Source organism: Siphateles boraxobius, unplaced genomic scaffold (genome assembly GCF_051911475.1).
Source record: "Siphateles boraxobius isolate OS27281-9 unplaced genomic scaffold, OSU_SipBor_1 13, whole genome shotgun sequence".
NCBI lineage: Eukaryota > Metazoa > Chordata > Actinopteri > Cypriniformes > Leuciscidae > Siphateles > Siphateles boraxobius.
Window position 1 is genome coordinate 10,993,391 of NW_027508733.1, and position 16,230 is coordinate 11,009,620.

General features: G+C 39.1%; 1 protein-coding gene, 1 long non-coding RNA gene and 1 other non-coding gene across 7 annotated transcripts; 1 reads left to right on the top strand and 2 right to left on the bottom strand.

Moving 5' to 3' along the window:
* Window positions 1–653: 653 nt before the first annotated feature.
* On the bottom strand, window positions 654–1,527 carry LOC143735385 (uncharacterized). The gene is made up of 3 exons (XR_013203150.1): window positions 1,254–1,527; window positions 1,018–1,161; window positions 654–932 (listed from the first exon to the last, which is right to left on the bottom strand). It is a non-coding gene; the product is annotated as an uncharacterized LOC143735385 (long non-coding RNA).
* A 5,703-nt stretch (window positions 1,528–7,230) lies between these two features.
* On the bottom strand, window positions 7,231–13,243 carry LOC143735312 (uncharacterized). Of its 5 annotated transcripts, XR_013203085.1 has the most exons (5): window positions 13,032–13,243; window positions 12,684–12,940; window positions 12,448–12,536; window positions 12,091–12,336; window positions 10,940–12,055 (listed from the first exon to the last, which is right to left on the bottom strand). XR_013203085.1 is itself a non-coding variant. In XM_077225458.1 (4 exons), exons 1-4 carry the CDS (start codon window positions 13,232–13,234, stop codon window positions 7,582–7,584), a joined length of 576 nt encoding a protein of 191 aa, XP_077081573.1. In that variant the 5' UTR covers window positions 13,235–13,243; the 3' UTR covers window positions 7,231–7,581. The 5 variants fall into 5 exon arrangements, 3 of the variants coding, with proteins under 3 accessions (XP_077081573.1, XP_077081574.1, XP_077081575.1); XM_077225458.1 differs by lacking the exons at window positions 10,940–12,055; window positions 12,091–12,336; window positions 12,448–12,536 and adding exons at window positions 7,231–7,637; window positions 8,108–8,167; XM_077225459.1 differs by having other exon boundaries at window positions 10,940–12,336.
* Window positions 7,614–7,720, top strand: LOC143736391 (U6 spliceosomal RNA). Its single transcript, XR_013203421.1, has one exon. It is a non-coding gene; the product is annotated as a U6 spliceosomal RNA (small nuclear RNA).
* Window positions 13,244–16,230: the final 2,987 nt, after the last annotated feature.

The following is a 16,230-nucleotide window of genomic DNA, read 5'->3' on the forward strand; positions in this document are numbered from 1 at the left end:
CACATTTCAAACTCACCAACCAGACGCTATAACAGAACATATTTAAGAAACATTTTCTTTCTTTCACTGAAAACCCCACGATAGTGATGCTTAAAATGTCTGAAAACACTCAGATTGATCTGAAACACGACTGACCTGTGATATTTATCTGGCTTTCCCCTTTCCCCTCACACGTCCATCTCCTTTAACATCATGAGAATCAACAAGATTTTGTTGATCGTACATTTTCAAATGAATTATGGCCCGTATGAAAACTAAGAGCAGAAGAGTGAAATTTTGCATGAGTGTTGGATGAGATATCCGTTTCTGTTGAACCTTGTGTTAAAACAGTCCATATAGGAAAACTCTAATGTAATAATAATGTACATTTTTCAATAAATTAATAAAAAAATTGTTTTAGCTGTAGGCTATGTGATGGTTTGCACTAGAAAATCTTGCAGAGGATCTTGCACAAATACAATAATTAAAAAAAAAATGTTTTAGAGAAGAATAAGCTTAATAGTAAGGTAAACATTAATAAATTTTGTTTTATTAATGTAAAGCTTTTCGAGGTGCACTGCTGAACTTGTTAAAATATGTATAACGTTTTAATTCCTCCAGGAGTCACGGTTCGACATAATAAATGTAATAAAACATGGAGAGACTCTTGAACCTCAGAGTGAGAAAACTTTATTTAAGCAAAGTATGACAAATGGAGAGCAGTAGTAGTAAAGTGAGATCTGTGTGTCTCTTTATTCATTTGTTTTACATATCTGAAATATGAACAATAAAGCCCTTCAAACTGTATTTAAAAATATCAAGACACTGAAAATGCAAAGGGAGAGCACAAGCTTGAGTAATAAACTACATTTAAAAGGAAAACACTAGAAAAACAAGAAATACACTTGAAGAACCTTTGATGTTCAGTGGGCTGCTTTAGATTTCAATACTTCCTGAAAAAGATGAACATAAAGCCATAAATCTAACAAATATTTATGCAAAAACAGTTTGTGAGAAATGACATCATCAGTTAGGTACCTGATAAGTGAATATGTGCTTGATCTTGTCCAGCTCTTCTGGATCTGATGTCATAAACCAGAACAATGACAGTAGCCACGCCCACCAGAGCAGAGAGGACCAATCGGATCACAGCTTCAGTAGGACCACAACAGTGGACGGAGTCTGAGGAATAAAAACATCAAACTGAGATCAGATCAGTCAATTAACGCTAATATCAGCACTGACTTCAACTAATATCATCAGTGCTGTGGTACCTGCACATGTGTGACAGAGTGTGTTGATGTCCAGATGTGTGGTCTGGTTGCTGATGGGATTGTTCAGCACACAGCTGTAGGTGTTTTTATCCTGATAAAGAGAGACTGATGCTGAGATCACTCACACTGATGCTGGACAATACACTGATTCCTTTGTACCAGGAGAGAGTCGCATCACTCGCACTCAACGCTGATGAACACACCAGTGAACAATTCTGGTGTGATGAAAGATTTTGAGAATAATCTCTGGTAATGTAAGGAGTGGGCAGACGAGCTGCAAAAACATGAGAGAATAAATTAGAAATAGGGGTAAATCTACACAACAATCTTATATTCGGTGTGTTGACAGTCAGTGAGTGTTTCTGATATCTCAAACTATAAAATGATAAATCACCTCAGTATGTAAATCGTTAAAGGAATTTTAGAGATTCGGTACAAGTTAAACTCACCATTTAGTAATTAGCATAATTTATAATGATTACCAGAACAAATATTACCACTTGCATTGGAAGTGAATGAAGCTGTGATGTAAACCTTGAAATACTCAGTCAGCTAAAGACATAAATAATATGAGTGTTAAAATGATTTGTGTGAAACATCTCTTTTTCTATTTGTGGCGAGCAGGACGAGGGAGAGAGCGGCACGAGAGACCGGTGCGTGCGTCTCACAGGTCTCAACAGGAATAAGTTATGGCTCTTGTTGGTTTACAAAGCCTGAAATCAGTTCTAGTTTGTAATTCAATGTGAACTGACATCCCAAACAAAAGAAAAGGAAATTTACAGATGGTTGTGAGAACTAATAATTTGAACTTTAAAATTATATCTGCTTAAAACAAAATAAATATGTGAATTTACATGACCAGGTCATTTAAATCTGCTGGGAACTTTAGAAAACCGTGTCACTGAAAGTCATGAACTCAGAGTATAGCCTATCCCAACATAATATCTCCGCTCGATTTGATTTATCTGGGAAGAACAACAAATGAAAATCCTCTGACTAATTTGAACAGTAGAGGCTTTATTTCGCTGAAACGGGAATAAAATTAAATCGTACAAATGATTTTATAACTCACCAGTCAAACGCCACCAGCACAAACAGAACAAAACAAGCGTGCAAACCATTTTCTACATTTGTTCGGTGAAATCGAATAAGACTATCCGCCAAACACACTCGATCTGTTCATCTGGTGTGTGAATCCTCCCACGACAGAGTTTGACCCTCCTAGTGGATCAAAAGCACACACTCTTTACGCATGATACATAGTTAGGTATAAATGCTCTTTGGTTCTTATTCAGACTTTAATTGTTTTTAATAGTGGAAAACATTCTTGCGTTTTATCATTTAACATATATCAAATATAAAATAATAAAAGTAGTTTTCAGGCTGTTAAAATATGTCCTACAAGAAGAAGGGTATATTGCATGAATATTAGATTAGTCGAGCTAAATTTCATGATTAAATCATGCTTGTGGGTGTTTAAATGGTTTTATAATAGTAATTCACATGTTGCAAACAGTAGCCTAAAAACATCTGCCATCTCACACTGCCAGTCGTACCGAGGTGTGTGTGACACTCGCAGTTAAACTGAGTCAGACTGAAACTGCTGCGGTCACTTTTCTTCAGAAATGTGCTTTGATCTGTTGGTGGACAAACATCTTGTATGAGGCCATTTGTTTAATCTTTGTTCAGTTTGTAGGTGAATAGTTTCTTCCTGTCCTGCTGTTATGAACCTCACAGTTGATTCCCTCACAAAACAGCTTTACAGTAAAAAAAAAAAGACTCAAAAAACAGTCAAATCAGAGTCAGAGGTCAAACCGTATTCTTACCCATCATGAATCACTGATAAACTACACAGATTGACGGCTGATCATCTCTCAACACTAAATATATATCATACCAGTGAACAAAATGCTGCTATGAACAGGAATATAACCATTTACTCTTTAATCTACTACAGAAACATTGAAACCCGATGAGAAACTGTTTGACAGAGGAAGAAAAACGTGGGAAAAAATGCAAAGGATTGTATCAAACGTGATTTCCCAGAAAGTTTAAAATTCAGTGTTACTGAATTAAAAGATCATTTTCAGAATAGCAATAACTGTAGTGGCTTTCCTATATAAGCCACAGTGAGGTGGCAAGATCGCTCATAGTTTGGAAAAAAACAATATCCACAGCAAGATCAGTTTCAAAATGAGTTTAAAAGCAGTGGATCTATAAGAACCATATGTATGAACCACCTGTCCCCTTCACACAACCCAAAAGAAGTTTTCAAATATCATGTGATATGAACAGGTGACCTACACCAACACCACTGGTGCACACCACCATCTACTGGTTGAACAATCACCACATTTGGCTCCTTCAATAACTCTGAAAACACAAGGAAACATTAGCCTATAATTTAGCATTTACTTTTTAACATAATTTATTCTGACCAAAATAATATTAGTCTGTTTTAAAGACCTGGAGTTAATGGTATTTTTAAAAATGATTATTAAATTGGATTAAATTGTTAAGGCTAAACAGAACGTGTGTAATAGTTTGAGACAGAAGACTGTGAGGAGTTATGGAGAATAGCAAGCTTTGGTAATTAAATCAAAATGACTGCATTTGGTCGTCACACGCTGATGACATCGGAGGCTTGTGATTGGTTGATTAAATGTTGCTCCAGGGTCAACAAAGGATATCGACACATCTTACTTGGCAAAATCACGGTGACCAATTTGGTCTGGAAGGCCTTAGCTCAATTAGGACATTAAGTAGCTTTTTAAAATGTGCCTTAGAAAAAAAAAACATTACAGGTGTGTATCTTGAGACAAAACAATGACTCAATAGACTAATTTTAAGACAAATTTATCAGTGCAAGTTGCTTTCAGTTAAACCAGCTCAAACATGCATTTTAGTCTTATAGGCTTAAGCCTTGTCTGTGAAACCAGGGGTTTGTTTAAAAAAATTGATGCAATGTAGTATGTTTTATGTTTAATTCTTGGGATAATTCACCCAAAAATCTTAATTCAGAGCCTAAAGTGATTTACTCACTGTCACTCCAAACCTATAAGACTTTTGTGCATTTTCGGATCACAAATGAAGATATTTTAGTCTATCTTAGTCTATTTTAAATGTTAAAAGTGTGAGAGAGAAAAAACTCACTGGTTCTTATGCATCAAGCCTACGGATTCAATTTACCATATTTGATGAGCTCTATATATTTGCATTTATCAAAGTTTGTATATGAATAAAGTTTAAATTAAATCTGTGATTGAGCCATGAAACTTTTAAACTGCTTAAACCAGATGGAACCGATCTATTCATAACCTATAGACTACTTTTTTAAGCTTGAAAATGTTCATTAGATAAAAAATAAAAAAAATAGAGAGAAATAAAACATCTTTAGTCATGTTTCAAAGATGAACAAAGGTCTTATGGGTTTGGTACAACATGAGGGAATACCCGCTGGAAGTAGGGGAGCTGAGGGTACATAAAATGAATGTTATTAAATCATCTATTAATTAAACTTCGTTTGGAACATGAAACCCCCCTGGCCCCTAGAAAGATCACTTTTGGGACCTGGTATTTATCAAAACCTGGCCAGCACGTGAGTCACGTGGCGTTTTGGACTAAACTGTATAGGCTATATATAGAGAGAGAGTTTCGGTTTCGTATCGAATTAAAACGTTTTCGTAACCGCGTTAGGTTAGGGCCGGTTAGGACACGTTGTAAAGCTCCTCTATAGTGTTCAAAAGTTTACTATCCTGATGTTCCTAACGCGTTAGTAGGCTACTGTTGTTCTCTGGCTATGCCGTATGAGGTATGACTCTTTTCTGACCACAAAAGGGTTATCGCCCCCCAGCGGCGAGCATTTGAACAAGTATCTAGACACCAGCGTGTGTCGTTGCGAACGGCTGCCTCGAAACGGTGAACCATTTTGCAAAGCGATTGGTCAAAATAACAAAACGAGATTTTTTTTATTATTATTTAATATCCTGCACGCGTTCGTCAATATAATTGCAGTGAACAATTACCAGTGAAAACTGGCAGTGAAAAGAGCTTTAAAAACGTATCACACAAAAGTGCCGACTGATCGTAGGCCTATACCTCAAATAATGCCAACAATGGTCTTTGTTTCTTTAATATGGTTAGTGCTAAATGTTGAAAACGGTTTAAAGGTCTTTGCAAATTGATTATTCGTAAAACATCAGAATCGGTATATGGCCACAAAGGGGTAAATGATTCATATATTTTTTTTGGTAAAACTGAATATTTCTCAGGGTGAGTTATTTTTAAGACAGTGGGGAAACTTAATTATGCCACTAGATGGCGACAAGTGAGTGTCTTTTGAGTGTATTTTTGACCAGTGCAAGTGAGTGACTTTTGAGTGTATTTTTGACCAGTGCAAGTGAGTGACTTTTTGTTTTGTTGCCTTTTTGACATTTAATACCAAGGATGCATTTTTTTGATCAAAAATACTGTGAAACCGTAATATTGTAAAAAGTTGTTACAACTTAAAATAACTTATTTTTTCCTGTTTTAAAATACTTTAAAACGTAATTTATTCCTGTGATGGCAAAACTAACTTGGAAAACAATAACACCACTAGATGGCGACAAGTGAGTGTCTTTTGGGTGTTATTTACTACATAGCCTATATATATATATATATATATATATATATATATATTGAATGCTTATAAACAATTTCTGAAGCTATAGCTCCTTTTCTCAATACTCAAAACATCACACACACTAATGCAAAAGCAAACACTTCTAAAAAATTGTGTTTTTGCATAGTAACTCTACACACAAACCACCAAACTACACATGGATATGACAAATCAAATGTAAAACAGTAATATCTTGTGTCTTTTGCTTGTTCAGTGTGCAGTGGAGCACACAGGAGTGTGTCACGTCACTCACACGTACATGTGTGTGCACAAATACATTGTATACACAGTATGTATGCACAATTGATTATCTTAACAGTTATTATGAACCGAATCAACACAGAGCACACTTGAGCTGTATAATGACACTGTTGGCTTGTTAGAGCTGCTTTACAGCTAAATTTGAAGCTTTAAACAATTTGAAACAAATTTGAAACAATTTGAAACAAATTTGAAACAATTTGAAACAATTTGAAACAATTTGTATTGTATCTCTCAGGTTACCCTGACTATACATTGCACCGGGCCCACTACTTTTTCAAATAAGTTTAGACAGGGTTTGGTGGTCATTTTTAGTCATATTCCACATAACATGTACCTTCTCCCCTTTGATTTAACCATCATCATTGGCATCACTCTGATGGATTTATTAACAAAACCCATGGCCACATTAAGCTTTGCAGAAAAAAATCTGCTGTTAACAACAGAAGTATGAACTGACGTGATATCTATGGACTTTTAAGTTAACCTAGCTAGTTATTTTTAGTGTCGGCGTTTTATTCAATTTTAATATCCGAATGTAATCTGGACATCAGTTTTGCTCATCTTCGGTAGCTCCTTTAAAGGCATCTTCAAAGTAACAGAAAAACATACAAAAGACCTGACCCGGAAGCGCTGCAACCTATTTGACCCGAATACGGAAGTATGTTGCACAACCCCCGTTGATCCTGACGTCAGATCAACTCTTTCTAGTGGCTGTTCTGAGTTTGGTGATTCTTAGACATTTCACAGTGTTTTCACTGCCACAGTTGTTCTGAAAAGAGTTTCCTGGTCTCTGAGCCTATTGTGCCAGAAACGCGGATATCAAATGTGATCTGACTGATCAAATTTGAGCAGTAGACCATGTGTGAAAGAAGCCTGTCAGGACCCAGAGGGATGTGGTTTAGTGGTTGCAAGTTGATAAACCACTTATTCTACTCACTTATAACAAATGTGACTGTAAATGTGATAGTATAATCTGAGCTGTAGACTCTATGCGATAGAAGCCTGTCTCTACTAGCTCTGATAGGATAGGACGTCTCGGTGGGACCATGGGTGGGAGGCAGAGAGGAGCTCTTTGTCTCCTGTTAAACGCCCTCCCCCGTAGACGGGCAAAGTCCTGCGCATTCTGCGGGGGAGGGCGCGTAACACCAGACAAAGAGCGTCTCTGCGTCACACCGAGATGTCCTATCCCAGCACGTAGAGACAGTCTTTCTTTGCATATGGTCTAGAGATCACAGATTATACTACGGTAAACCAAAACAAAACTGCTGATTTGAAAATATCATGGTTTTTATAGGTTTAAGGGTTCATATCACCATGATTTACAGTCACATTTGACATAAGTGAGTAGATAAAGTGGTTTGTCCACTTACCAACACTGAGGCACATTCCTGGAGGTCCTGGCTATAAATAGCTCTCCTCGATTCTCCTAGTTCGTGCTTGCTTCGGCAGCACATATACTAAAATTGGAACGATACAGAGAAGATTAGCATGGCCCCTGCGCAAGGATGACACGCAAATTCGTGAAGCGTTCCTCATTTTTATTAATTATTAGTTATTAATTATGAAATAACTGTAAATATTAATATTGCACACAGTTTCAAGTGAAAAAAACAGTGTTTAAGCCTGCAATACGCAGCCTTCACACTAGAGCGCAGCATCGCACTGCAGTCTGGCGCTAGAGCGGCTCACTGGAATTTACTGAATTTACACTTATAACATTTAGTTTCCAATCAAAAAAGTATTTGTAATGATTGCATTTACCATCCTAATGTTTCCTCAGTATCTTAATCTGACAGTATTCGCAACGTTAATGATCATTCCGATTCTTCGTTCCCTTTTACTCAAACTAGCAGATATCGACACGAATTTATCAAATATGTTTATATAGACTGAACGCTAATGTATAAAGTAATTGAAATTCACTTACCATGTGTTGTTTTCGCTGTCTTGGTTGACAAATGTGCGTCGTTCTTCTTGGCTTGTTTTTCTTAAACACAGAGAGAAAACGAGAATTATATACAAAGTGTATTTTAATTTTCACTCACCACAAACACAAACTTGTCAAAAAATGTCTCTACATAGGCTAAATGAATTCCAAGCTTCGTAATTGAGAGGAATTGCAGGACAAACGCTTTTCGCTGCATTCAGGACTGTTACAGCTTTCTCCTTCCGAGCATCATGATTCATCTGACAGATCAAACTAAAGAAACATCATAAAAGTCGATGTTCAAAACTAAATTATGCTAGAGTTGAGACTGAAGAGCCCGATCTCATGAAAGTGCGTATCTATACAACGCATGTTATTTCTCGTGCCATTTATACGCCAAAAAGAGGTTTTGCGTGCATATGCTACGCAGTTTTCGCGTGCATATGATAGGCTACGCACTTTATGGCGTGTAATAGCCTACGCACGCACTCCCCACCCTAATCCTACCCAAGGGGTTTTCAGTGCGTAGCATATGCACGCTAAAACCATTTTTGGCTTATAATTGGCACGAGAAATAATATTCGTGGTATAGATACGCACTTTCATGAGATTGTGTTGGTCTGAAAGGTTGTCTAACTTGTTGTGTAGGCTATCGCTGAACTAAACTGAAGTGGGCTAGTTATAGATGTAGGCTATGACTGGATATCATATTTGTCAATCATTGTAGGCTATTTCTCTAAACGTCAGTTTAAACATCCAAGACTATTTTCTGCAATTGTTAGAGTATTAAGTGAAAAGGATAAAAACAGTTTAATATTTGAGACTTCGTTATAAAAACAAATTATTTTCTAAAAAAATGTACCGACTGAATGGTGGATAGGCAGGTAAAGCTAATCTACGGGGTTGGAGAGGAGAAAAAAAACTTCCCCTTTAAACCCTGCGCATACACTTCTTTACTCCAAAATGAAGGAAAGCAAAGAACACACAAAACAAACTAATAGTCACGATGGAACCCAACAGAGAATAAGGTTTCAGATAACACCTGTCTTTGCCAAAATGCCAGGAAAACCAGCACTGTTTATTCTTTTTTTTTTAAGATCAAATCAATGTCAATATAACCAGCAAGATAAGTAGTTAGGGTAAACCCCCACAAACAGCCATATACCTAGCTGTCTAGCTGTCTAGCTGTCTCTAGCTGTCTGGCGGACATCTCGGCATGGATGAAGGAACATCACCTGCAGCTCAATCTGGCAAAGACTGAGCTTCTCGTTCTCCCTGCCAATCCGTCTCTACAGCACGACTTCACTATCCAGCTAGACTCATCCTCAATCACCCCATCAAGGTCAGTCAGAAATCTTGGAGTAATCTTTGATGACCAGCTAACCTTCACAGACCACATTTCAAAGACAGCTCGATCATGCAGGTTTGCAATGCACAACATCAGGAAGATCAGGCCTTTCCTAACTGAGCATGCAACACAACTTCTTGTCCAGGCCCTGGTTATTTCTAGGCTTGATTACTGCAATGCTCTTCTAGCTGGTCTTCCATCATGTGCAACTAAACCCTTACAAATGATCCAGAATGCTGCTGCTCGTCTTGTCTTCAACGAGCCCAAAAGGGCCCACGTCACTCCGCTGTTCATCTCCCTGCATTGGCTACCACTCGCTGCTCGAATCAAGTTCAAGGCGCTGACACTTGCTTACAGATTATCCACCGGCTCAGCTCCCTCCTACTTTCACTCGCTCCTACGGGTCTACATTCCTACCAGAAGCCTACGATCGGCCAAGGAGCGACGGCTCGTGGTGCCTTCACAGCGAGGCACAAAATCACTGTCCAGAACATTCTCATTCACGGTTCCATGCTGGTGGAATGACCTACCCACCCTCGTCCGGAATGCAGAATCCCTGACAGCATTCAAAAGACAACTGAAAACTCATCTCCTCCGTGAGCACTTAACATAGAAGAAAAAAAAAGAAAAAAAAAGAAAAAAAAAACTTTTTCTTGAAATCTTCACTTGTCTGGTTTATGCTACTCTGAGCAATGTTTGAACTTTGTATTCTGAGCACTTCTTGCGTTGTTTTTGCCTCTCCATGATGACTCGCTTGGTTTAATCCTCAAATGTAAGTCGCTTTGGATAAAAGCGTCTGCTAAATGACTAAATGTAAATGTGTAAATGTAGCTAATATTGCCAATATGAATAATTGATGTAAGGGAGTGAGTGAGGTTGCAATTGGCATTGCACTTGAAATTGACATTTCAAACATTCTACAAACAAACCTGTGTGTGTGTGTGTGTGTGTGTGTGTGTGTGTGTGTGTGTGTGTGTGAGTAAGTGAGTGAGAGGGGCGAACTGGAGAGAGCTAGGTGGCATTTAGCTCTAAGCAAATCCATATGGAGTGTGTGTGTGTGTGTGTGTGTGTGTGTGTGTGTGTGTGTGTGTGTGTGTGTGTGTGTGTGTGTGTGTGTGTGTGTGTGTGAGTGAGAATGAGACGGTGTGTGTGTGTGTGTGTGTGTGTGTGTGTGTGTGTGTGTGAGAAAGAGAGAGTCTGAGAGTGAGAGAGAGAGAGAGAGAGTAAGTGAGTGAGTGAGAGTCTTTGAGAGAGAGAAAAGAGAGATTGTTCTCCACATCACACGCCTCCGACACAGAGAGAGTCCTACTTGTTGACTTCTTCTCACAGTAGCCGTAAAAAAGTTTGTCATCTTTGCTTAGGGGGTGTGTCTGTAGGGACAGATGAACTGGACATTTTAACTACTACTTCAACGTTTCAACGTATTTCTTAAGAATATGAATAAAATGTACCATGCTTTTGAAGCGTTCATGATGATAAGGGGCTTTTTCTTTTCTTTTTCTTTTTTTTGAGGATGGTTGGGAGCCCCCTACTATGACCGCTGGTAGGGGGCCCCAAGCAGCCGCCCACCTATGCCTGTATGTTAAGACCGCCACTGTGTGTTTGGACCAAATACTTTCATTTTGTAACCATGTACATCATTTGTACTGCCTCTTCAAAAAGGGCAATAAGAAAGACAACAGGGAAGGAAAGAGAATGAGATGCCATGTATATAAAGCACTGAAAGACTTAATAAAACATTCTTGACATTATCATATGAAAAAAGAATGCAACCAATGTTTTAGAAGTAAAGCTATATCACCGCCTGAGACTTTCTCCTGTCAGTCTCGCATTAGCGTCTCACTGGCTCACAGTAGATTTCACACCTTCAACTTGGGTTGAAAGAAGTAACAGGAAGAGATGGTCTGCTTCCAAGCAAAGAAAATGTTGCAAGTATTCCCAATGATCGCATTTACCATCCGATGTTTCTTTAGCCGATGTAAGCACCTTTAAAGATAACTCTGAATCTTCTTTAGCACTGAAAGACTAATAAAACATTCTTTACATTATCATACTTCTAAGATATTTAAAAAAGAATGAACCAAGAACCAAGGTTTTAGAAGAAAGGCCGTAACCATGTCTTGAACATTGGGGGGACAGTAACAATTCAAAATTCATTAAAAATCTACATCATGTGCATATAAATGTTGTGGCGAAAATTCATTATCAAACCATCATCACTGCGTAAGAGACATTCTGAAACAAACTGTCTTTTAAAAGGTATTTATTCTTGCAAGAAGGACCCAGTCACCACACAGAAGTTACGCTGTGTGAGTGAGACACTGACAGGAAGAGGCTTTTTACTATTCTCAAGGTCTTTACTCAGCGGGTTTCTTTTCCCCCGTGCACCTTCTATTCATCAATAGTTAACACTTAAGACCACCAAAGGTAAATACTAGGGTAAATACTAGGCAAGGCAAGGCAAGGCAAGTTTATTTATATAGCACATTTCAGTGGTAATTCAAAGTGCTGTATATAGAAGAAATTAAAATAATCAAAAGAAATCAGAATAATTAAAACAGGGTCAAAGGTCCCTTCCCAGCTGTTCCCAAAGTGTCTTACTCCTGTATTTCCATAGGCATACATACAAACATACATATATCCTGTTCACATGACGTGCAGCATGCCAGTGATTAGATGACGTGCAGCATGACAGTGATAGGGCAGATGGTCTAGTGCTACAAGGTGGATGTTAAGAGATGCAGCAGGGCCAAGGGAAGTAGACATGTGAAGGTGTTTAATCAAATCTACATTACCACTACGTTAGTGAGGATGGCACATCTACCTCCGACAAAGACGGCTACATTACCTGCCAAACCTACCTTTGTCCTTCAAGCATCAGCTGTAGCGACCAGTAAATGAAACCATTACAGTTAATACAAAAATACTCACAGAAGAATATATATTGAAGGCAAATGTTACAGTGTGACACGTCCAGTGTGGTGCCAGTTACCCGTTTCTAAGTCAGTGGCCATCTGGACCAGTTCCTTGTCCGTCACCTCTGTGGTGGGGGGCGGCGGCGGAACCGAGGGGCGCTGGTCTCTGACGGATGTAGATTGGGTTGGGCAATGGTTAGTTAATCCTGTACACTGAACCTCTGTTGTGTTAAAGAGAAAGAAAGAGATCTACCTGGAACTGCAGGCCGTGCTGGTGTGGTCATCAGCTTCCTGACCTTGGCCTGCAGCTCACCTGGGGCCATTGGACGCCTTCCCAGTTGGGCCGAGAACATGGGAGCGATCGGCTTGCGAGGCGGCAGCGTGGTGGAGGCAGCGGCCTTGCTGGGGCCACTGCTGGTGGTGGTGGTGCTGCTGCTGCTGCTGGTGGGAGGTGGGGGGGTAGTAGTCGCCTCTGCCGACCGCTCCATGTCTCGATCCAGGATGTACTTCCTGGCGGCGTCCATCGAGGTCCCAGGCTGCGGTGTCTTCCGCCGTAGCCACTTGACAAAGCTGCAAGACAATGATCAAAGATTAACACGCATATCAACAAGTCACAGCACCCTGTCAACAGTCCACTGCCCTTCACCACAACAGGACTTACGTCTGGTGCTTCTTCTCCTTAGAGTCGTACAGGTCCTTCAGGGTGGCCTCCTTGTAGTCCCCAAAGCCAACAAGCGCCTCGCCCTCACACCCGGGCTGAGTGGCGCGAGCCCGGGCCTCCTCGTGCACCCGGTGGTACCGCAGCTGCTCTGCAAAAGCAGGGTGGGCGCACGAGTACCGGGCGAGTGCGTCCTTGTTGGCCATAAGGGGGCTGTCGGAGACACTTTTCTCCCGCTGGTGGCTGGCAACCAACTGCGTGGTGTAGCCCACGTCGTTCTCCAGGAGCCAACGGAACGTTTGACCCTGGTACTTACCAAACTGGATGCTGTGGCAGCCCAGCACCAGCATGTGGTTACCAGGGTCACCGCCCTTGGAGACGACGTGGGCTTGGGCCTCCTTCTCCACCTCCTCTGGCTTCTTGGCCCTCGCAGCAGCGGCGGTCCCGCGTGGCCCCTTAGCGGCGATGAAGACCACCGCCTCATCAGAGGCCCGCAGGACAAGCTGCTGCGAGGCCGTCATTTTAAAATTTGCAAAAACCATCTCTACAATGACACAGCACAGCATTAAGCGAGCATTACAGGTTAAACTACATGTTAACTGCCATATTAACAGGAATATCATACATTAGATTAATGATATACTAGTACTACACATTCACTATTGAAATATTAACGTTAACAAATTAACATAACGTGACACAACAGGTAAATGATGACCCCAGGGTCAGCCCCCTATTCACTGGCAGCCATTAAACAAACAGGCTTATTGTTAATTTATAAAACATACACTTAATCTTTATATTTTGATTTCACGTGGTGATATTATAATCTTAAGGGTCTAAAGATACTAAATGTATAGTCTTTTCATAATTTAATTTTGTTTTCAGAGATCGCCACATGTTGTCCCATTAATTTCCAATGCATTGCATTACATTACATGTTAGCGATCTCTCAAAATGTATTTAATCTTTGATCAGACTACCTGGTTATCTTCCTTAGACCATGTAAATGTAGTTACTACAGCTTGGAGTCGAAATTCAAAGTGTAAATATGATTTAAATGTGTAAACAGGACGCCTGACGTTGACGTTAATTAACTAACATACGTTAACGTTTCTTTAAATATAAAAACCAGAGATCGACGGAGAGACGTAATAATACATCGACAAATTCCATGTCAGTACATTGTAAAAGTACTCTGGGAAGACAATGTTATGTCAGTACATTCGTAATATTCTATTTATTTTTGTTTTACTCACTCACTCACTCACTCAGTCAGTCAGACCAAAGAGTATAGAAGAACAAGAGGCGAAACTCTGATGCTTTTTTGGTAACAGCCACTAGGTGGCGATTCGGTAGCGCGGCCGCCATTTTGGGGTGAAAATTCCAACTGGATCACTGGACAACAGCACAGATAACAGTTGCTTTGTTGAGTATTTACATTTTAAGCAACTTTACACATTTACTACTATTATTAGTTACCAACTCCACTAGGCCTGAAATATATTTTGTACGTTTTACCCTTACAAAAATGTAATATATGGCCATATATGTACTTATATTTTAAATAGCATGACATATCTATACATATATTTGACTAATCTGAGAACACAATATATGCCTGCAACATATATGAACATTATGTGTCCAAACATGTGAAGAAAATATTTGAGTTCATCCATATGATACCATATATCTGCATGTATTACAGTATAGTATTGGTTCCTCGCATATATGGACAACATTAAGTATAAATATGTGACATACATATTTGTTTCCCACATATTTAATAAATGTATGTAAACATACATGCATGTGATACTGATGCATTGAAATAAGTACATGCATATATACATATATGCGTCTTAGGCTACATATACTTAACATGTATGTGCATATATGGGAAAATATATGGCACTTACATGAAAACGGCCATTTTTGCTATATTGTTTCATATATGTCTATGTGTTTTATATATATGAATTTTGCATATATTCTCATATAGGCAGCAGACATACATGGGCACTGACATTATATATGTAATTTACTTATATTGACATATATTAAATTTCTGTATGGGTAATCCCATGGATCATGCTACAAACATGATGATCTTATAGAACATGGTGGACAGTGGCTGTGTTTTTTTGTTTACATAGTGGTCATTAATATAAGATAGTAGCTACTGCAAAAAAAAAAAAAAGTTGTCTGTAAAGCTATTCTATTGCTGTTATATATAAATATTGTCCAACATTCCCAATTATCTGATATAGCACGTCCTTTACTTTTATATGTTGGTATTAATTCAGTGTTTGTAATGCTAATACTAAAGGTTTTGTGGGGAAAAAAAGTAGAAAACTTGTCTAAGTCTGTGAAATAAACTGTTAAAAGGGATTTGATGATCACTAATCTAGCGATTGTATTCTGTTGTCATCATTCAGTTTGGATTTGATCTTTAATGTAACGTTACTCTAAAAAAACAAACTAAAAAAACAAAGCAGCTGATATTGCCATAGCGACAGGAAAAAGCAAGTGGATAGTGATGGGAAGTCCGGCTCTTTTCAAAGAATCGGCTTTTAGAGCGGCTCGTTCGCGAACGACACATTAACACTGCCGAGGCGCTTTCACCCCAAAATGTCAGAAGCGTAGCGCTGCTGCTGGGCGCGTTTGTTGCAATGGAACGTTCTATTGAGTTTCGCCTCTTGTTCTTCTATACTCTTTGGTCAGACTCTCTCCGTTGGATTTGTTGGTTGCTATGAGTGACAAACGCTTGAGTATACTAACCGTTGATTGGCCCAAAACGCTCGACAAACGCTTGAGTATACTAACCGTTGATTGGCCCAAAACGCTCGACAAACGCTCGACAATACGAGCTGCTGATTGGCCCAAAACCGAAAACGCTCGACAAAAGCTCGACAATACGAGCTGCTGATTGGCCCAAAACCGAAAACGCTCGACAAACGCTCGACAATACGAGCTTTAGTGCCTTCGCGCATGCCCAGTCGCACAAACGCGGTACAAACGAGACACCATCAAAACGCAGGATCGAATCCCGACCGAAGCACAAATATTAAACATTATATTACACACTATTATATTCATATTATGCCTATTTCATGTGTATACATAAAAGTAACATGCCGTGTATTATTTGTTTCACCTTTTTCTGCATATATATTAAAATTTGTTATGTTAAACATTA